Here is a 22,235-nt window from a genome sequence, read left to right as displayed (position 1 = left end):
ACCTGCATGTCCTCACCTAAAATCATATTTATATCAACACTCTTTCATTATAAATCTCAGAAAGATGTTTGTGGTTCAGCCTTAAAGTCCTGATCCAGCTGACTGTCAGGTTTGGGTTTCAGTACTTGTTGCTGTGACAACAGTTCCAGTCTGGATAACTCGGCTATATGAAGAATGGGCCCTGATGTCCAGTTGAATGATGAATTATAACTGACTTTAACAAAAGAATAAAAAGCCTGGAAGAGGGATGCCCCCCCCCCATGTGAAACACTGTAAATAGAAACTCTTTAAAAGGTTTTGATCAGCAGCAGCAGTTGTTGGGCCTCCGGAGAACCAGGGTTTTACCAAACATCTTGCCCATGTAAGGGGAACTTTGCAGGGCTGGGGGGTCCCATTTCAATCCCGACTCGTCCCAGAGGATCCCGCTTCATCCAGACTATCATCACATCCCCTCTCTGCATCCCAGACAGCTGCTGTATTTAAACGCTCTGCTCCCAAATCATTGGACACACTGACTGCAGCAGCATCACGCAGAGAACCAGGAGGACACATGGTATGTGATCTCAGATCATTCTACTTCATATCTGAGAGACAATATATATTTATATATATATATACATGGATATGATAACTCTTCTCTGTCTTTGACAATAATAACATGTTTGAATATATTTTGTAGGCGAGCAGAAAGACAAAGAAGAAGGAAGGAGGCGCCAAACGAGCTCAGAGAGCCTCGTCCAATGTTTTCTCCATGTTTGAACAAACGCAGATCCAAGAGTTCAAAGAGGTGAAGTCACGTTAGTGAGAGGATCATATCAAGTTTTCATCTTGTACTGACACGTGTTCTTCTTTTTAATTCAGGCATTCACACTTATCGACCAGAACCGGGACGGATTCATTGATAAAGAAGACCTGAAGGACACATACGCCTCTTTGGGTTTGTAGCTCAGATGTTTTCTAGACGAATCATTTAGACATCATGTGCTTGTGATGTGGACGTATGTGCTGTGTCCTCAGGGAAACTCAACGTGAAGGACAATGAACTGGAAGACATGCTGAGAGAAGCCACAGGACCCATCAACTTCACCATGTTCCTCAACCTGTTCGGAGAGAAGCTGCACGGTGAGAACCTTTAACTGTGGAGGCCGTCTGGAGGAGCTCCGTCAGCAGAGTGGAGGTTGATACACATGGGTGTACAAAAGATGTTATACAGTTGCATTGTGGGAAGTGTAGTGTGAGTTTTTGGAGCTTCAGCCAGAACCACAGCTTACGAGTGTTCAAGACAAAACGTGAAGACTCCAGTCTCAGTTAAAGATGAGCGAACAGCCTCGTGTGAACATGAACACGAGTCACTCTGAGCTGCCATCACATGTTGGTTTGGTTTGTGTTTGCAGGCACAGACCCTGAAGACACCATCTTAAACGCTTTCAAAATGTTCGACCCTGACGCCAAAGGCTTCATTCACAGAGACGAGTGAGTTGTCAGTTCTGTTTACAGATTTGGAAATGCCACTTTTTCCATTAATTAATACTTCTGTTTCTTTCTGTTTCGCAGATTACAGAAACTACTGATGACACAAGCTGACAAGTTTACATCTGAGGAGGTAAAGTACTTTCTGTAAAGTCCCTTTTTTTGTCCTAAATGTCCCAATCTGCCTGTGTGGGGAGATCATTTCAGCCTCTTTTCAATTCAAATCAACTTGTTCATTTTGTAGAATCACAGTTGATGAAAAAAGTCAAAAAGTTGATTTGAATTTGAAACATGTTGATGGAAGAAGTACCCAGATCTTCTACTTAAGTAAAAGTAGCAGTACTACAATGTAGAAATACTCAATTTACAATGAATTCAAAATTTGATTTAAGTAAAAGTACAATTATTATTGTATTATTGTATTATTATTATTGGCATCAAAATATACTTGAAGTACCAAAAGTTCAAAATAATATATATCTTACTATTGGATTATAATTATTGATTATTGCATTAATGTGTTCATCATTTCAATGTTGCAGCTGGTGAAGGTGAGGCTCACTTTAATATATTTATATACTGCTGGGTAGCTTGTGAAAATGGAAATACTCAAGTAAAGTACAAGAACTTGAGTAAATGTACGTACTTACTTTCCACCTTTAGGGCTCAATAATGGAAAGATATACTAAATGAAATCTTTACAGCCTCAGGCGATCATCCAGAAATCACAGAACTGTAGTTACATCGATAACACTGGTTATTAGTTCATCAGTGATATTAATTAATTAGTCTCATTGCAGGTGAAGCAGATGTTCCAGTCGTCCAACATCGACACAGCAGGAAACCTGGATTATAAATCTCTGTGTTACATCATCACACACGGGGAGGAACAGGAAGAGTAACGTGTCTCAGAAATGAACGTTTATCTGCTGCAGTTTGGTTCAGAAGCATCAAAGATCATTGTTTGTCTTTCAAATAAAAAAAGAAAACCTGGTTTGGAATTTATTGATTTTTCGGGCATGTTGATCAGACTGAAACATCTCAGCAGCTGCTGGATGGACTGTGATGAGATGTGGTTCAGACCTTCATGGTCCCCTCAGGATGAGCTGTAATAACTCTGGTGATCCTCTGACTCTTCATCAGCGCCACCATCAGGTCAACATGTTCATGTGTCCAACACTTTGGTTTATGACCAAATACCTGCAGAACTCATCAGCCTCAGCTGGACTCAGCTGTGTTTACAGCCACATAGCTAATGTTAGCATGCTAACACGCTAAACTAAGATGGTAAACATACCTGCCAAACAACTGCATGTTAGTGCTGTGATTGTGAGCATGTTAGCGTGCTGATGTTAGCATTTAGCTAACTGTAGCAGTTACTGACGGCTGTGGCTGAGGGACAGTTTTTAGTGGACCAGGGATTTTAGGAAGGGACGGGGAAGGTTAGACCAGGACTGGTTGGGGTCACAAGTGTCACCATGTTTGTATAATGGAATTAGAAATCAAGTTTATTAGCACAGCATACAATATCTCCTATAAATAAGACAGTCCAGCATCCATTATATGAGAGAAACTCAACAAAACAAATGAACACCAAATCCATTCCCTGTCTCAGGAATGTCCCTTGAGTTGAAGTCACTTTGGTCCAGTGATGAGCAGCTCTCAGTGTTACGTTAGCCGGTGTCAGTAGTGATGTGGGAGCCCATGTCGGTGTGTCAGTGAGGTCACATGCAGGCTGCAGCTCGAGCGTCTGTGAGGACGAAGAAGGCCAGTGAGTACGCAGGAAGCTGCAGACGCTCAGCTGGAGGCAGACGAGCTCCTTTAAAGTCGGGAAGAGTTTCATCATCCAGCATCTTCAACACGTCTCCGTTCAGAGTCACAGCCCTTCAGAAAGAACACAGTCCAGTTTATACAGTCTGAACTGGCAGGTCATTAATCAGATCACATAATGAAAGATATCCTCTACAGACTACACTGAGGGGAGGGGGGGAGGTGGAGGTGGAGGGCGTTACTTTTTATGCCTTTAAAAGAAACAGTTCAACATTTTGGGTGATCTTATTTCCTTTCTCTCTGTGAGTGAGATGCTCAGATGGAGATCAACCTCCTGTCTGTGTGTTCGGTACAGAGCTGGAGTCAGGATTTGGTTAGCTTAGCTTAGCATAAAGACTGGAAGCAGGGGGAAACTGCTAGCCTGGCTCTGTCTACCAGCACCTCCATGTTTTATCTGGTTTGTTTTATCTGAACACAAACAGAAATGTAAAAAACAAAGTTTGTGGTTTTAGGGGGAGTCATGTTATGTTCTTCTTCCTCTTTTCAGTTGGCAACAACAGCATGATTACTTCTCTCGTCATGGTAACAAAACAAGTATGAAACATGACAAATGGGTTGATCATGTCTCATAAACCACATGTTACCCAGCAGTCACTGCTGCTGCCCTGCAGATAAGATCAATATTTTATGACGGTGGTTTTCTGATAAAATGAGACCACGACTTCATGTTGTCTTCATAACTTACAGATGATTATTTTCCCTGTACGACACCAAAACCAGTGTTTCAAGACACTTTTGGAAAAGTTCTGTTTTGGGGACGACATAAAAACAGGCTCAGGGTGTATGGAGTATGTTAAACATTTGTCGTCTCCAAGCGCAGGCTGAGATAACCCTGATGACATCACTATGACATCATCAGGGTTATTTATTCTAGTCGAGCTGTGACATCGCCCGCTCGGCTGAACGTCATGGTTAAAAGCAGTGGACCTACATTAAGTCGTGTAACAATATACATATTCTCTGTTGTGTTTTCTGACTTTACAAAGCTTTTGCACTAAAAGTAAATAAAACGGGACTTTTCACATGACCGGAGGAGAGCCAAATTCAGGCTAACTCTGTGATAAATGGTGATATTGACGGGCACCTGGAGTAGAGCCCCTCCTCCCCCGGCCGGTCAGACTGAAGAACAAAAGCCTCCACTGTCCCGGAGGAGACAGCTGCAGGGACGGAGATCCTGGCCGGCTTCTTACTCAGGTTCATAGATATCAGCGTGACCGCTCCGCTGCTGTAACTGCTGAAAGAAACACAGCAGGGAGACGACTTACTACAAGATGTCAGTGGCAGATAAAACTGAAGATGTGACCTCACAGCAGGAGGACCTGTTTCTGTTTGTGCAGTGCAGATACAGCCTCACTCTTCTACTTCGAGCCAAGCGGGAAAAGGCTTCGATCTTCAAAACCTCCGGTCCAACGAGTCTCTTGTAGAGAACAGACAACCAGTAATCCTACAAGAAGACGCAGTTAGAGCTCATACAGCATGAAGTGTTTTAATTATTACATATCAGTGGATTACTATCACTGACGTAGATAACATGTCAGCAGCTTCTTATGCTTTATACTTTATACACTGTTGAGTAGTTTAATTGATAATAATTCATTGTATTGTATAAGATCAGCATTTTTTTAAATGTTATATCTTAATCTGTAACGTAACTATAGCTGTAAAATATTCCTTTGAAATCTGGTGAAATAGAAGTAGCATAAAAAACTTAAAAGTACACTTCTGGAGTAACTGTACTCTGTACTTTAAATAAAACTGATTAACCTGAACTCAACAGAATTCACTTTTCTCAGATTAAAAACACATCTAGTGTCAAACACACTCAATTTAAACATAAAGAAGTCTTACAGGAAGTGGATCCAGGTTTTCGTCAATCAGGTGGTAACTTCCAGAGCCAATGAACACCTGCCTCATCACAACATCCAGGCCGAGTCTGGCTGCCAGGCCGAGTTTATCCAACCACCTGCAGACAGCAGAGTCACAACATCTTCAAAAATCACGTGAATGAAACATGTGTTAATAATAATACACTATGTACCCAGACTGTGCTTTTACTCTGAAAAGCCCACGTGAGTCTTGTTTAAGTGAACAGCAGGACGGCTTTCAGGTTCGTCATGAGACCGGGGCTGCTGGGTAATCAGTAAACTTAATCAGCTACACGCCGGACTCCTGAGACACCATGGCCCTCCTGTTAAAGACAGTTACAGCACTTGTGGACATTTCCTGCTTCCCTCTGTCCTCTTTATCACTGTTAATGTGATATTTGCTTATTTTCTCTCAGTTTAGTCTTTAAATTGACCAACAATCCAAATCCCAAAGACATTTCATTCATATGTTCATATTCACATTTGAGAATCCAGAACCAGGGATGGATTTTTTTGTGTTTTCTCTCTAAAAAATGACTTAAATGATTCATTATTAGAACTGTTGCTGATTCCTTTCCTTTATTTGATAAATCCGCTAATCGTCTCAGCTCTGACTGACACCGTTTGTGTCCGTTTGGTCTCTTGACTTGGTCTTGACCCCCATCTGGACTCCCTGTTGACTCGAAGGTCTTGACTCGTATAAACTCACATGAATCCTGCGACGAACGTGTCCGACAGTCCTACAGCTCCTCTTCCGTAGGCCGAGCTCGTCTCTCCCAGCCACACCGTCTTCCCAGGAGACACCAGCTTTACTTTCTGAAGAGAGACAAAACATCCGCTTCAACATCTGGACACATCAAACACTGAGGAGGCGTCGTGTCCGTCCACCGCTGCTCTTTATTACCTCCAGGACTTCTTTGGTCTTTAAGGCCAGGGTGTCCAGAACCGCTGGATCCAGAAAATCCTCCAAGGACGTGTCTCTCCCGTTCACATAATAACTAGAAAACAGGAGATGGTGAACCAGTGAATGAATGAATGAATGAATTGTTTTGGTGTCCCTCATGGAATTAAACTTTTTATAATATAATAACTATTATTACTATAACTTATATATGTGTATATCAAATAGTTATATTCTGTCTTGAATAAACAACAAGGTAAAGATTTGAAGGAAACTGAAGTTTATGAGTAATAAACTAAGTATTGACTCTGACTCACTACAGTACGATACAAACAGCTGTGTATAATAATAATAATAATAATAATAATAATGCATGCTGTCGGAGGTTAGAGGTGAACTCACTGGTGCCAGGTGCAGGCGTCCACCGCCTCAGCTCCGCTCTGCAGGAACCTGTGATGGAGAAGAATAAGTGGTTGGAAGTGAGATATTTAAGATGCTGCACTCGTAGAGGCGTCCACGTGATTCGGTCTTTATTGGTACAACAAACACAACAAACACTCACAGCAGCTGCACCGTCAGCTTAAACCCTTCTGGAGCTCTCATGTGTCTGTGACTCAGATCAGCTGCTGACGTCTCTACAGCTTTAATGAGTCGTACATATCTGAGGTCATGAAGTATCTGTACGCTATATTCTAAATAAACTGCAAATAATAGATATATGGTCAGTTGTGATTGTGAGTTTGACCCTATTTAAGAACTGATGTAGTAAAGGTCAGGTTTGATATTCAGTTTCATTATGTTGAACATTTTGTTTTCTTCTATGTCTGTAGTGTAAGTGACCGTGTGACCTCTGACCCCTCCAGTATGTCCGTCCTGTGGTCTCGTGGCTGACCGACGTCCGGCCCGTAGAGTCCGGCGTCGTGGTAAAACTTGGATTGTGACATCATCTCTCTGAGACGGGTGAAATCCTGTCCCAGCTGATATCCTCCCACTCGGACCCCCGCCTTCTTCTCATAGCTGTTCGGTTCTGAAGACAAACGGACGAGATCACATCCAGCTTCACTTTGACTGTTTCAAATCCAGCAGCTTTCACTTCCAATAAAATGGTTTCTGATGTTTTCCTCTGTAACAGAAAACCAATGATCACAGAACAGATGCAGATCAAACAACACGAGACAACTTCCTGTGTGTGCAGAGAGGCGACGAAAGGCCTCACAACATGTGAAAACACGGAAGTGAAAGTCAAACCTCAGATAAGAGGTTTCTATATTACTGTAACTTCACTCCAATGATGAGGAAAAGTAAAAGAAGATCAAACACACACACGTATATACATTCATTCTCTGTTTCTTCTTGTCATCAAAACAACACTGTATGAATGAATAACAGTTACGAACATATCCTTCATATTGTGTGTGTAAGAAAAGCAGCAAATCATCACAACGGAGAAGCTGGAACAACGACATCTTTTGATTTTTCTGCTTGAAAAACGACTTAAACGATTGATCGATTATTAAAAAAGATTTTCACTTTCAGTCTGCTGGTTTCAGTGATATAAACCCGTATGTTGTCCCGTCCTGTCAGCGTACCGTTGCCCAGCTCCCAGGACATCCTGTACCGTCTGGATTCACAGTACTGCAGCAGCGAGCGGGCGTTGCTGCTGTTCCAGGTGTTGTCAGCTGTCCTGAGCAGAGCGTTCAGCCCGAAGATCAGATCCATCCCCGAGCAGCTGGTGAAGGAGTGCAGCAGGTCTACAGTGGACTCTGTCACAGTGGGTCACAGGTGTGTTTAGGTATAAGATGAGGCTGCACCTGAAGAGGTCAGGCCTCTGATCTGTATTCTACTGTAAAGAACATGTGGACATAACTATAACTATCCGTAATATTAATACAGATTAGCAGCCTGTTTAAAGGACTGAGATGTTCAGCTGTGCATCATCTGCATAGAATGACAGCATATATAATGTTTCTGTATAATGTTGTCAAACAGCAGCATGTACATTAAAAAGCAGTGGTCCAAGCATTGAGCCTTGTGGAACACCTGATAATAAAATGTCTGATGGAAACACAGAAGCTCCTGTCCATTATTATTATTATTATTATTATATTAATAATATCACGATCTACTGTGCCAAAGGCAGCTGGGAGGTTAGGCTAAACTAAAATACTCTCTGAAAGTCATTGATTACTCTGACGAGGGCAGACTGAACACGTCACGTCAACTATGGAGGCACATTTGTGATAAAGCAGAACTGGTACCTGTGAACTTGACTCTGCTGTACTTCCTCTGCAGATCTTCTCTGATCAGGATCAGCTGTTGTTGAGTCCACTCCTTCTTCAGCCTCTCCTCCAGCCACGAGGGCAACTCCAGTTCATCACAGGACTCCTCTAACAGTGTCAGGAAGGGGGAGTGAATGTTATTTATGTACTGAAAGTTCAGAGTGTTTCACATCAAAGAGGTCTGACTGGACTGCAGCTCAGAAATGAGCTTCCATATTCGACACTGTGGGTGTCCAGTTGTTTATTTACAGTTACCTGCAGGGACACCTGAGACCGGCTGATGTCTCTGAGGGGTGAACACCATGAAGTCTTGTCTGGTCCCCCCAAATCTCAAAAAAGCTGGGGTTAATGCTCTTGCCAACGTCCGGACCTTTGGAGAGCTACAGAAGACCAACAGAGACTTTGTTGATGAGAAAAATAAAACATGAATGATGCTTCTGTTGATGTCATGAGAGCAAAGAACAAATGTTATCAAAGCAATAAAGAAGAACAGAGAAGAGACGAGCTCCCGTCTTCGAAAGTGAAGCTGAAAATGTGAGAAAGTGGACAAAATGGTGAACTGGATGAAACACAATGTAGGTGTTGTTAATATTTACACGTCTGTGTTCAAACAGTCACATTCTAATTTGTGCGATCAGATAAATGTCTACTGGCTCAAACTGTCGCTCTGAAGCTGTTAGTTGATTCATCGCTGGTTCCACCTTCTTAATTATTCATATTTGCTGCTTTCGGGTTTTCTGTCACAGTCACTGAATCTCTGCTGCTCGGACAAAACTCCGTGTTACTTAGTGATTAACTGGGAAAAGAATCAGCAGACTTCCTGAGACCCAGAGGAAAAAAGCTTTTGCTTTTTTGATTTTTTTATGATAATTTAAGTATTGTGGTTGAAAGAAACATGTTGCAACAATTTTTTTTTCAAAAATATTGTTTATGGATTGTTTATTGACTGTCCCTTGTAGTGGACATCGGGACTTGCTTCATACAGAATGTAATGATGTAATTTTATGATACTGAATTCATTTTTGAGTGGATTTCTTTTAAAAATTCCTTTCATGTCGTGAACATTAAAGTAAATGAAGACATTACATGAAGAAAACACATCTGAACTCTCTGGCTATGTCTGTGGATATTATGTTATGTGAGTTAGGAAATCAGCACATTTCGGTTTGACCTTTACTAATGCAATTTGTCAATGCTCTGTGTGAAAAGATGAAAGATTAAAATGTCAGCCAACAATGTAATCCCACAGGGGAAAACATGTTTTTTTTTTTCTGTTTTTTTTACATTAATTAAAATTCTGACATTCAAACTCTTAAATCTACCAAACAGGGTTAGTTAAACATGATGCCAAAACAAAAATATATTAGGCTAAGTGCAAGTAGTTACTGGAATATCCTTACTGGTGCCTCGCACAATAAACATTTGAACACAAATCTAACCCTAACCCTCTTCGACAACAGGGTTGAAACTTAAGTGATAAAGAAAGGAGAGGTATAAGTTTAATGCACTTTTAGCAGATGTATTATTAAATATGTAAATCAACAGGGTCAATCATTTTCCAAGTCAAGTTTTTAACTGATTGTGTGTGTGTGTGTGTGTGTGTGTGTGTGTGTGTGTGTGATCAACAGTGTGAACTAAAACTGCTCTCATTTCCCTTTCTACACACGGTAATAAATAAACTTCAAAACCCTAGCTTACACATTGCTCCTGATCCATAACACACGATGTGTATCATCACTTTTCCCTGGCTTGGGCTCAGGCTCCTCAACAGCTGCAGTATCCTCCTCCGAGCTTTCATCTTCCTCCTCTCTCTGGCCCCCCTCTACCTCATCTTCAGGCAGCTCTAAATCAGAATCTCCTTCCACAATTCTTAACAAAATCCTCTCTACCTCACTTTGCCCTCTGCTCCCTGATGTATTACAAATGGAGGTTATTAAGTCCTGATGTCCACTACAAAGGACATTGAATAAAAGTTGTGTTATGAAAGGGTTAAAATTACTGTGACTTTTTAAAAATCTTACTAAATGGAAGCCAAGACGTTTATTTGAAAGAAACAACTTGATTTTTAGCAACAGAAACATGATATCTGGAAGAAATTGATGATTTACCTCTCTTGTTGGCATAAAATGTGGAAGCTGAAATTCCTGCCATTTTGAAAAGACAGTGCATGTGCTGTGTTGGCCCCACCCCCACAACCGGGCCATCAAATGAGAGCCCACAGTGTCCTCTTAAAAGGGACAGTATGATTCAGATAGATTCTATAAATTATGCTTGACTTAGAGGTCTCAGACTCATGTCCCCCACAGAGGACAAAGATGAATTGCCGGGTCTTTAAATCGATGGACATAATCACCAGTTACAGTCCCGAGCAGTTCTGTGTAAAATATACTTTAATACCAGAACTGCTGCAGTGGTGGAGGAAATGGCTAGTACTCTCTTTTTTTATTGCAGTATTGCTACTTTTACTTAAGTATAGAAACTCTCTGTTTAAGTAAAAGCATGAAAATGTTGCTTTGGTAAAAATACATGTAGTATTGTAAACGAAATGTCTGAACAGTAAAAGTACTCTTGCAGAATGGACCCTGATAGGATATCAGATTTATCAGTCATCATCTTCAGGTAACATAAACAAGAGCTGAAATCAACTCACTGATTTGTCTATTTACAGAAAATGAATAGACATCTATCTTGACAATCGATCAATAGTCTTTTTTTCTGCTTCATAATAGATCCTGCAGTTTAACTGTGAAGCTACCAGGTGAAAAGGACCATATCTGCCTCCTGCAGGAGAAGACCAATACTCAAGTACAGTACAAGTACCTCAGAGTTAGTACTTTGGGAAGCTCGTCGTGTATCTGGCTGGTTTCATCTGCAGCACATGTGGAACAACATAATCCCACTAACAGTTTCACAGTTTAATGATTCATCATCAGGACTCGGAGGCTTTAAGCGGCTCTAAAGGGACTCGGCAGATCCGGGGACCGTAACTGAGCCCCCTCGGACAGGATTTAGTGAACCAGTGCAACAGCTGCCTCAGTTAAAGGTCTGGTCCGAAGCGGATCGAGTCTCACCTCAACAGGTACATGAACTTCTCCTCTGAGGCCAGACTGGCGTCGATGGTGACGGACAGAAAGCGCTGGTCCACCCGGCGGACCGGCGCGGACAGATCCACTATCACAACAGCGTCCAACACGTCTGAAGAGTTCCAGTTCGGGTCCCTGTTCCGGTCTCTGATGTGAACTCCGTCAGTCTGATAGCAGAGGAGGGACAGGACCAGGACCAGGTCCGGGACCAGCACCGGGACCAGCACCGCGGCAGACTTCATGACTGCAGCCTGAAGCTCCAACACACGCTGAACTTCCTGCACAGCTTCCTCTTGTTGACAGCCGGGGACGCGTGTTTCCTCCGGGTCACAGTGTTCACACCAGAGCCGGATCAGCTGCCGGTCCTGAACACAGAGGACCGAGGGTCTGACGGACTGATGCGGATCAGAGGCCACCCCCACCCGAGTACTTAACGGTTAACAAGGAGCTGCGAGTACATTTACTCAAGTACTGTAGTAAATGTACACTTTTGAGGGAGACTTGATACTTCTACTGCATCTCCGAGAGAAATATTGTACTTTTTACTGCCGTCTGACAGCTGTAGTTACTCTGATGTAATATCATAGAGATGAACTGTATTGATCCCTGGGGAGAAATGAAGTACTTTGATGAACACATGAACGCACCAATAACTATATCCAATAGTAGAAGGAATATATTATACTTGTACTTTTACTTTTAGTGCTTAGTTACATTCTTTTTGAGGCTAATACTTTTGTACTTTTACTGAAGTAAAAATGTGAGAGCAGGACTTTTACTTGTACCACAGTATTTCTACACTGTAGTGTTACTGGCAAAGACAATGGCAGGTAGGGGCGGCCTCCCCCACCTCCTCATGTTTCTCATGTCCTCTGAGGGATCAACAACACGTAGGCCTTGAAAACATAATGACCAACCATGAAAGTTTCCCTGAACATCAAACCTCATGACCAGGTTGAGAATGAGTCACTCATCCAACAGGAGCAGCTGTGTTTTAGATACGCCCGCAGATTAAAGTCCAATCAGGAGCACAGGAAGTCACTGTCGCATCACCACTACTGGACACATCTGTGTGTTTCAGAGTTAGTGATATTCATACAGTTTAGAATGAGAGGGAAATATCGGATTATGCTAAGCTAACTGTTATTTACTCATTTAGTCAAATGTTAGCATGTTTCAGATTTTGAGGTCTGTTGTGTTATTTTAATGAAATGTAATTTAAAATCTTCATTATTAAACAGAATTTATGAATTTTCGGGTCAGAGATGTCGACCGCTCAGATGTTAGCATGCTAAGGTTAGCTTTGGTTCAGTTAGCTACACAACAGTTAACAAACGAATCTCTACGTCAGAACTAGTTCGGGTTTCACTTATGATGATAAAATTCCACTGACGACAGCTGCTGAGGCCGACTCCAGATGTGCAGTTAAATCCTACAGAATGAGTGAAGGATGGAGACGGTTTAACAGTTTCTGACCCCCAACTGTCTTCTTAAATAAGCACATTACAGTATCACTGAGTCCTTTTTGTACATCAGTTTAATATGATATGTATTTCAAACAAATAAAAAACAGTGTGCAAAGAGAATAAAACTTCTCTGTAATAACTGAACTCAGATCAGTTCTTGTGTCTTCATGCTGTGGGCAGATCTGAAGGCAGCGTCAGCAGCTCGTCCACTTCCTCCTGAAGAGCTGCAGCTTTTTCATTCAGGAGCATCTGGAAGACAGAGAGACATCATCTGATAGACACAGACAGTTCACACGTTAATGATCACAGGAAGACTTCACTGAGTGGAAGCATGAAGTTATCTTTAAGTCTGAGGACGCTCACTTTAGCAGAGGCCACGATCTGGCTGGCTTGTTTCTTGTAGAGGTTTTCTATGGTCTTGGACAGAACAGCAGGGTCAGCGTTCGCCAGGTGAGTCAGCGTTTTATAGCCAGCGGTATAAAGCTGCTTGGCTCGTGACTGCAGGAAGAAAACAAACTGTATGTTATTAGATATTTCACTGTGGAAACACTGTGATCTCCTGAGACCCTGAACCTCCACGCTGACCTCCATGACTCCAGCCACCTCCATCAGAGGGATGAGCTCAGCCTTCACACAGTAGCTCAGCCTTCGCGTCAGCTCCGTCAGCAGAGCTTTGAACGGCCAGAACTCCTCCAGCTCCTGATCACAGACAGATTTACAGACCTCAGATCAGTCTCACACAGCGGAGGCAGTTCATATCAGATCTCAGGGGAGGCGATACCTCTGTGAAGTGCAGCACACAGGAGCAGAAGGCCGAGGAGGAGCTGAGCAGAGACTGAACGAAGCCTCGGCTCAGCTGGAACCTGTCGGCCACGCTCCACAGGTTCGTCTCCTTCAGTAAGGAGAACAGCACCAGAGCCAGGTACATCCGCCTCACCACCTCCATGTTCACGCTCTGAAGCAACACAAGCAGGACACCAGCAAACGGAGACGATCAGGATGGAGCTAAGTGCTGACCTGTGGGTTCATCGTCAGTCTGCAGCTTCTCACCTTCTTCACCGTCTGTCCTGCAGCTTTTCTAGCAACGAAGCTCTCCGGCACCCCGACGGCTGCAGACATCTTCTGCTCTGCAGCTGACAGCAGGGTGAACTGTAACAAACACACCTGGTCTACACGGATCTGTGAAACAGTGACTTCATGATGTCCAACGAGGACTCTTTACCTGTCTGAAGAACATCATCCAGTCGGGCTTGCACTGTGAAATCATGTCGTACGGTGTGACCAGGTAGACCAGGTGCAGGTAACTGTTGAGCAGCAGACCCTCCAGACCTTCAGAGAGGTCTTTGTACAGCATGTCGCTGTAGGTCAGATCCACCGAGCCTGAGGACGACAGTCACAGAGTGGCACTGAGACATCTGCTGTTCATATGAACCTGATTCACTGGGGGTCTGCACACACGCAGGCAGCTCTGTGAGGCTGTACTCAGAGCTAAAGGCTAACATGCGGATGTTTAGCTGGTATAATGTTCACCACCTTAGTTTAGCCTGTTAGCATGCTAACGGTAGCTAATTAGCAGTAAACAAAGGAACTTAAATTGGAAGCTTTACAGCCGCGACAGTGACTCACCTTTATACGTCGCTCTTCCCAGCTTGGTGACCTGCAGAGTCTGACCGCCACAGTCTGCAGTCACAGTGACGAGGTCTTTGTCCTTCAGGAGGTCAACACACTGCTGCACCACCTCCCACACACTGCTCTCCACACACAGCTGCCTCTGCTGGACGTACAGCAGCGTCCCACACAGGAAGTCCCTCATCTGGTCCAGAGACCTGGCGATCTGCAGCAGAACAGCACTGATTCATGTGCGTCCACTCAGCTCTGTCTACTTCAGGGTAATGTGCTCAGGTTCGGACAAAAGAAACAAAAACCAGATGAAATTTACATGTAATCCAATGAGAGACAGGATGAGGCTCAGGAGGCCCTTCCCATCATCGTGCAGCAGGTTGCTGTAACAGTTCTCCATCGGGGCACACACCAGTGTTTTAGCCTGAAACAACACAAAACAGGTCAAGACAGAAAGACGTATTCATCCTCTCCAGAGGTTCAGGAAGTGTTCTGTAAAGTCTCTTCTAACCGTCTCCTCCAGACAGGAAACGACTGGTCGATTAACTCATCAGCCAATCAATGGTTCTTGCTTCTCTGATGTGAATTCTTGCTGGTTTTCTTGGTTAGAACTTGTGTGACAGTAAACTGAATATCTAAGTCTCCTGGATAACTGAACCAAATAAGCTTTGACTTTTTCTCAAGAAGCAGATGTCTCCTAACAGCTGTTCATCTTAAAGTCTTGACGAGAGACAGAGACTGTCAGTCACCAGTGCTGTCTGAAGCTGAAGACAAACAGAAAGACTGTTTCCACTCGTCTTCGATCCACCAGACAAACACTGCGAACCTCTGCTCAGTCAATACAATGTCTCCTACAACACATGCTGTGGGTGCAGTCACCATGTTCCTCTCCTTGTCCTGCAGGATGAGGATGCTCTCTCCCACAGTGTCGATCCCGGCTCGGCCGGCCCGGCCCACCATCTGCTTGTACTGGCTCCTCTTCAGGAAGTCTGTGGCCACGTACGGTGAGCGCAGAATCACTCTGATATGAGGACATCGGGATCAACCCCAAAATAGACTCAATTCATCACCTCATGAGACAGAGAACACGAGACACACAGAACGCCGACTCAAACTTCAAAACTAAAACATCATCATTCTCTAACAGATTAAAGGACCAATCTGGTGTTTTTACTACAAATCAAAGATACAACCACTTCTCCTGCAGTAACACAGTGAGACCCTTTAAGGGATAAATCTGCTGAGATTTATATAAATATTTATTTTTGTATTCACATTCAGACTCAGTGGGAAATGAAATACGGAGAACAGTTTTACTTTAGCTTATGATGTAGTATTTTTATGGTTTGTAGTTAGTGTATTCTCTCTGTGTACAGTTACACACAGTGCGGCCACATGAGGAGACAAAACAACTGGATGTGGGCCAGGAAACCAACTGGCAGGCAGGGTGGCTGACGAGTGGTGGATTAAAAATATTCCTTCAAGGACAGTTTGTGTTGCGTGAGACGGTGGGAGAACTGGTTTTGTGATATCAATAAGACCATGATGAGACGAGACTCGGGTATAAAACCCTGCAACTGGTCTTTGTTGGTTTCTCTCCGGACAACATGGTCTGCTTGTTCTCTGTGTTTCCAGGCACTCGTAGAGACGTCACTCATTTTATCAGTATTTTAAAATAGTGAGAAGACGAAGGGAAGAATCCACCTCATGCTCCAGGGAAAGTATCTACTAACAGGTATTGTGTGTGCATCACAGCCGGATATATCTTACTAAATGTGGATTCATCCGCCGCTGAAAATAGTCCCCAACAGATGCACTATTTCCTCCTGTTAGTTTGATAAAAACTACAGCGAGCAGCTGTTTGAGGAAATGACTGAGCCTTTTAAACATGAAACTATATATTTGTGAGGTCTTTTTAAAGATTGACGTCTTCAGTAGGAACCAATGGGTTGAGAGCTGAGAGCCACAGACAGGAAGTGAGACAGGACTGAGAGACGGACTGATGGGTTGATGGTTTGAGTCTGAATGTGAGATTTATCAACAATACAAAATATAGAATAACACCAGACTGATCCCTTAAGGCAGTGGTTCCCAATCTAGGCCTCAGGACCTTCCGATGGGCCCAAATATATCTGAGGGGTCATCAGATGGTTGACTCTTCTTCTTTATCTTTATGAAATAGCTTCTGTGGTTATCAAAACATATTCAAATCAAACAACCTGATCAGTCCTCATCGCTCTCAAAGGCTAAAGGTTGGAACCACATAAGGTCCTGTATAATGAAGTCAAAGCATCAGAGAGAAGGAATATTTCTATTATTCTAAAAGCTTTGACCTCTCAGCTTCGGTTTATGAAAATGGGATTATTTCAATATACACTAACTCAGGTGTTCCCTGGCCTACCAGTGACACCATAGTCTTCAGTGCGTCAGTGGCTAACCTGCGGGCAGGTAGGTTGATCCCTGCAGCCAGGGTGGAGGTGCAGGTGAGGAGACAGAGGACCCCGTTGGAGTAGGCCTCCTCCACCAGCTTCCTCTCCTCGGAGGTCAGTCCGCTGTGGTGATAGGCCAAACCATACGGCACCGTCTTCCTGAGCACCGGGCACACCGAGCCGTTCCCGCTGTCCCTCAGCTCTCTGAGGAGGACGGCCTTCTCCGCCTCCCTGAGCCGGAGGAACTCCCTGACAGAGTCAAGAGAACAACACCGAATCAGTCAGAGCCGTGACGGCAGGGCGGCAGACGGCAGCCGGCTGGTTCACTCACTCTTTCAGATATTTGCAGATCATCGCTGCGACGTTCTCACAGTTCTTCTTGGTGGGGCAGAACACCAGACATGAATGTGTTGGAATGACTTCAGTCACCAGAGCGATGATGTGGTCCGGGTCGACCTTCTGCATCGCGCTGGAGTACTGAGGGACGTGGCGAAGGTCAGACATATTGTACTGAGCGTTAGTATCATTTGCAGCTAGCACTCACAGGTTCTTTATCAGCAAAATCTTTACCTGAAAAGAAACGTCTGTACCCACGTACAGATGTGGAGCTGTAAACAGACAGACTTCAGGTGTGAGCTTGATTTGATACGCTGCGTTGAAAAAGAGAGGCTGTTTGTCTCTCCGGAGTTTTGCCGTTTGTTTGTCACACCTGAGCTGAAAAAACAGCCCTTTTCTTTCTAAAATGTGTCAAAACAATTGAGAGAAACTACAAGATGCTGCCTAGATGCTTCACGGTGACATCCAACACCTCTCACTCCTCTCTTCTCTCTCTGTAAGTTTGTTACAACATGTTCACAGTATGTGAATATTGTATTTACCTTAAAGTTGAGAGGACGTGAGAATCTGAAACAGTCCTCTTCCTTTGGGTCCACCTCATAGATCGTGCCGTTCAGTTTAACATACTCCTTCAGCTGGACCTGAGCACAGAACAGTTTACAGTCATGAAGGAACCGGTCAGCCAGTGAGACTCAGATATAACAAGATATATCAGGCTGTGATTCACGCACACTGTACAGAATATCACCAGACTTCTGTTTAAAACACTACAGCATGCTTTGATAAACAGGACATTTCAAATCACTCACAGGTCTGAAGTCGTTCGTGTAATTTTCAGCCCTCAAAAACGTCTGCAGGTCTTTGATGTTTCCCAGAGTGGCGCTCATTCCAATAATCTGAGTGCTTTCTGGAAGAGACCAGATGAGGATCATTCATCCGTCCAAGACAACTGTGTTACAGTGAGACGAGGACACTTACTGCTCATGTAGAGGACTTTGGACAGCGTCATTTCAATAACAGCTCCTCTGCTGCCGTCACCCAACATGTGAAGCTGCACATGGAAGACAGATGTTGACATTAAGCATCGACCTTTACTGTCGTCTCTCATTCAAACTCAGGTGTGCTCGTACCTCATCGACCACCACCAGTCCGAGGTCGTCCATCCTGCTGGTCTCGATCAGAGAGTTGACGAGGCTGTGGGCTTTCTCTATCGTTGCGATGTAAAGTGATCTGCTGTTTCTTCTCTTCACTGGAGGAAACTTGCCCTTACTGCCAGCATACTCCTCCACCATGAAGTCCAGCTCCAGGCCAAAGCTTGCTAACCCACGTACCTGCAAAACAACCAAGCAGTAGTTCCTGGTAGGGTCCCCCAAGGCTCTACCCTCGGTCCTCTTCTATTGACTATAAACATACGTAACATCATCTCTGTCACATCGTACATTTCTATGAAGACAACATTATTTTATATGCCTCTCTTCTCATATGGTGCCTACAGACTTTGTGAAAACAATCAGCTTCATGTCTCACTGTGCCAGATGGTCTAATAAAGTCTTGGTTACAGTCTGAGTCAGACTGTACGATAGATCAGATGGTGTGATGAAAGTCTGGTGGATCTTAGACAGAAACACCTCATCCATCTGTGTGTCAGTGTGGATTGATATACCTAATAAAATAGATGTGTTTCTGTTCTGTGAGACGAGTGAAGGACGTCAGAACGAGTCTAAAAACCCTGTGTTCATCCTTCACGTCTCTCTTGATGAGTTTACATACAAAGACTGTGTTTCATCCAGTACCTTCTCCTGCACCAGTGATATGTACGGTAAGATGAACAGACAGTCTTTCTTCCTGCACAGCAGCTCTCTGAGGACGAGGATCTCTGCAACTAGAGTTTTCCCTCCGCTAGTGGGAAGAGAGTAGATCAGGTTCTTCCTCTCCTGAACGCAGTCCAGGTTCAGACACGTCTCCTGCCAATCTGAAACAAGAAAGGAAAACGCTTGTGCTCTCGTTGAAGTTACACTGGTTTAAAGGAATACTTTAGTATTTTGGGAAATCCTCTTGTACTCTTTTAAAGTATGTACGGCAAATATGAAGCTACAGCTGGCTGCTTGTTAGCTTAGCTTAGCATAAAGACTGGAAACATGGGGAAACAGCTAGCCTGGCTCTGTCCAAAAGAAACAAAATCCACCTCCCAGCACCTCTAAAGCTGATTAGCATGTTATATCTGACTTATTTAATCTATACGAAAAGTGACGTGTAAACTGAAAGATTAATCGATAATGAAAAGTCCAAGATAACATCTAAGGTCGTGTTTTGTCTGACCAACAGTCCAAGACCCAAAGACATTCAGTTAAACATCCCAGAATACTAAGAAAACCAGCGAATCCTCACATTACAACAGCTGGAACATTTTCATGAAGCTTTTCTGTTGATCTACTAATCACCATATAAACTCTTGATGCCTCTCAGTTTGTACATCAGGTCCTTCACTTTGGAGGGGAGTCCAAAGAACGGTCCGAGGTCAGGCGTCTCAGCAGACACAGTTTCCATGGCCTGCTTGGCGATGCTGATCTCCTCAGAAACCACCGCTTCTTTTAACACGACGGTACGTGAAACATTCGAGGGAGCTGCTGCGTTACAGAGCATTGTCCTCTTCAGCTGGTCCGTCACGCTCCTCCTCGCCTTGGTTTGTCTCTTGGTTATGTCCTCTACGTTTCTTTCTGTTCCAGCCTCAGAGGTCCCATCAGTGTTTCTAAAAGGTGTGGAGGTTTTATCTCCGTCCTGCAGTCTGCTCCTCTTTGCGTTCTCTTGAATTTGTTCTTGAAACTGACGCTGGCTGGGCGGTAAGTCCTCAAAGTGTTCGTCTCCGAGGCTGTCTAAGATGGAGTCCGTGAGAATGTCCTCACAGGACGGTTTACAGACGGCGTCTTTCGATGGCCGCAGAGTCGTGAAGTCTGGCTGATCCACAGCTGAACGCTGGAGGTCTTGCTGTCTTTCATTTTGTTCTGCATCGTCCAGCTTTGCCAAGAGAGAGCTGTCATCCAGGATACTGTCATAGTCTCCAAATAAATCCTCACTGTCACTGCAGAACTGCCAACAAAACACAGGACGGTTAGTTTAGTCTATCAATGGAGGACTGAAACTAGAGCTGAAATTATTAGTTGATTAATCAATTAGTTGATCTACAGCAAAATTATATAACAGTAGAGTTTCTTCAGAAAATGACAGTTTCAAGCTCTCAGTTCTCTTTTAAAACATCATCAGGAGCAGGAAACTACAGCTGATCAATACCTGTTCTGACAGCTGATTGGTCGGTTGTATCAATTAGGCAGATGATGTCACAGATCTGTTTGTAAGATCGACAACATTCAAAGCTCACGACTTCAGTTTCATAGAAGCTTTTAGATGCTGGTCCATGATGGTCTTCGTTCAGTGGGATGTCCAATATTTACTTCTATTGACATATATTATATTGATAGAATCCGCCTAACGGACCAATCAGCTGTCACAGTTTGTTGTTTCCTGACACCAAACTGCTCCTGGTGATGCTTCATATCAGTGGATTTCCTGATTTGTCATTTTTCAAGAAAAAAATGTAAAACATTTGATGGTTCCACCTTCTCAAATCTGAGGTTCTGGTGCTTTTCTTTGTCTTACGTTATAATAAAATAATTATCTTTGGGTTATAGACTAATCAATTAATCAAGCTAGCTAAAGCTAACGATTATCTTAATCATGTCAATTATTTACTTGATTAAACCATTCAACCATTGGTCTATAAATCATCAGAAAATAGTGAAAATCTCAGTTTTCCAAGTTGACATTTTAAAATGTCTTGTTTCTCTTGTAAAATGTCTTTAATCTGACCAACCGACCAAAACCCCAAAATATTCTCTTTAATATGAATTAATTAATATACCGACACTGGCAAATATTCACATTTAAGAGGCTGCAGTGAATTTTCGGCATCGTTGCTTAATAATGTCGATGAACTGATTATCTTAGTAGTTGCAGAGTCTGTTTCTGGTACTTGACTTATTCTCTCATCTCTGTTATAGATCAATGCTTGCAAACTAACGCACCTCAGCAGCTGGAACATCAGCCATGATGCTGCCGAGCCTCCGGGTTTTGGGACATTGCTGTAAACAGGTCCCCCCTCCTCCTCCTCCTCCTCCTCCTCTCTTCGGGACAGGTGTCAGGTGAGTCTTCAGGCTGTCCCTCGACCTCTTCCTTGAAGAAACTCTTTTTACTTTGATTTCTTGCTTTCCAGCATTCATGACAGTCCAGGTTCATCTGTCACTGCTGCTACATGTCAAACAGTCAGCTAGCAAACCAACTGCAACTTAAACAGCTAACAAACAGAAAACTGCGACAGTTTATACGTCGGTACCCACGTTGTTACAAGCCATTAACAACACCGTTAACCCGGTTAGCGTTAAGATAAAACGGCCTAACAAACGTTACCTAGTGCAGTAGTTAGCTAACCTAGCTTACTCCAGTTGGATGTGTTCCTTCAGCGAGCTAATTAGTCACTAAAACACTACTAATTCATAACAAACGCCCGTAAAAATGTAAAAATACTTTAACGAAAGCACTTCCGTTACTTGCAGGTTTGAAGGTTTGATTAACGTGGAGGCTTCAACAGCCCGAAGAGCTTCACATTTAAAAATTGTCAACAGCATCGTCAGCGCAAGAGAGAAATCCGGCCATCTTTTCCGTCTTCGGTTTAACGTTAGCTAGCTAGCAGGGCTAATGGTTTCAAGGCCTAGACTGTTTCCTTACCTTTACTAGCTTAGCTACAGTAAACTTCTGGAAAGTTACCCAAAATGAAGCCAATAATGACCAGACAGCACACTTTGCTTAATCGGCGTCATTTTTAACCAATTTATAGTTTCTTCCTTGTACCTCGTTACAAAAGTGCTTAGCATGTTACTTTGGGTTAAACGGTGAAAATCCATA

At 43.3% G+C, this 22,235-nt stretch overlaps 3 protein-coding genes across 3 annotated transcripts; 1 reads left to right on the top strand and 2 right to left on the bottom strand.

The window, feature by feature from the left end:
- The first annotated feature begins 685 nt into the window (after positions 1 to 685).
- LOC139301780 (myosin light chain 5-like) lies at positions 686 to 2,372 on the top strand. Its single transcript, XM_070925251.1, has 6 exons — positions 686 to 787; positions 862 to 937; positions 1,018 to 1,122; positions 1,395 to 1,473; positions 1,555 to 1,603; positions 2,271 to 2,372. Exons 1-6 carry the CDS (start codon positions 752 to 754, stop codon positions 2,370 to 2,372), a joined length of 447 nt encoding a protein of 148 aa, XP_070781352.1. The 5' UTR covers positions 686 to 751.
- Positions 2,373 to 2,402: 30 nt separating this feature from the next.
- On the bottom strand, positions 2,403 to 11,670 carry hpse (heparanase). Its single transcript, XM_070925058.1, has 12 exons — positions 11,417 to 11,670; positions 8,601 to 8,725; positions 8,325 to 8,453; positions 7,656 to 7,829; positions 6,922 to 7,093; positions 6,469 to 6,516; positions 6,070 to 6,163; positions 5,875 to 5,981; positions 5,149 to 5,263; positions 4,620 to 4,744; positions 4,385 to 4,531; positions 2,403 to 3,354 (listed from the first exon to the last, which is right to left on the bottom strand). The coding sequence occupies exons 1-12, from the start codon at positions 11,668 to 11,670 to the stop codon at positions 3,195 to 3,197; spliced, it is 1,650 nt and encodes a 549-aa protein (XP_070781159.1). The 3' UTR covers positions 2,403 to 3,194.
- A 1,277-nt stretch (positions 11,671 to 12,947) lies between these two features.
- Positions 12,948 to 21,553, bottom strand: helq (helicase, POLQ like). Its single transcript, XM_070924468.1, has 18 exons — positions 21,359 to 21,553; positions 19,721 to 20,366; positions 19,073 to 19,251; positions 18,410 to 18,610; positions 18,258 to 18,330; positions 18,089 to 18,186; positions 17,822 to 17,920; positions 17,275 to 17,420; positions 16,953 to 17,192; positions 15,394 to 15,535; positions 14,834 to 14,938; positions 14,521 to 14,728; positions 14,117 to 14,274; positions 13,945 to 14,043; positions 13,676 to 13,849; positions 13,480 to 13,593; positions 13,258 to 13,392; positions 12,948 to 13,143 (listed from the first exon to the last, which is right to left on the bottom strand). Exons 1-18 carry the CDS (start codon positions 21,551 to 21,553, stop codon positions 13,060 to 13,062), a joined length of 3,096 nt encoding a protein of 1,031 aa, XP_070780569.1. The 3' UTR covers positions 12,948 to 13,059.
- Between the last annotated feature and the right edge of the window lie 682 nt (positions 21,554 to 22,235).

This window comes from Enoplosus armatus, chromosome 18 (assembly GCF_043641665.1).
Source record: "Enoplosus armatus isolate fEnoArm2 chromosome 18, fEnoArm2.hap1, whole genome shotgun sequence".
Lineage (NCBI taxonomy): Eukaryota > Metazoa > Chordata > Actinopteri > Centrarchiformes > Enoplosidae > Enoplosus > Enoplosus armatus.
Note: the sequence above shows the minus strand (reverse complement) of the source record. Positions and strands in the feature narration are given on the sequence as shown.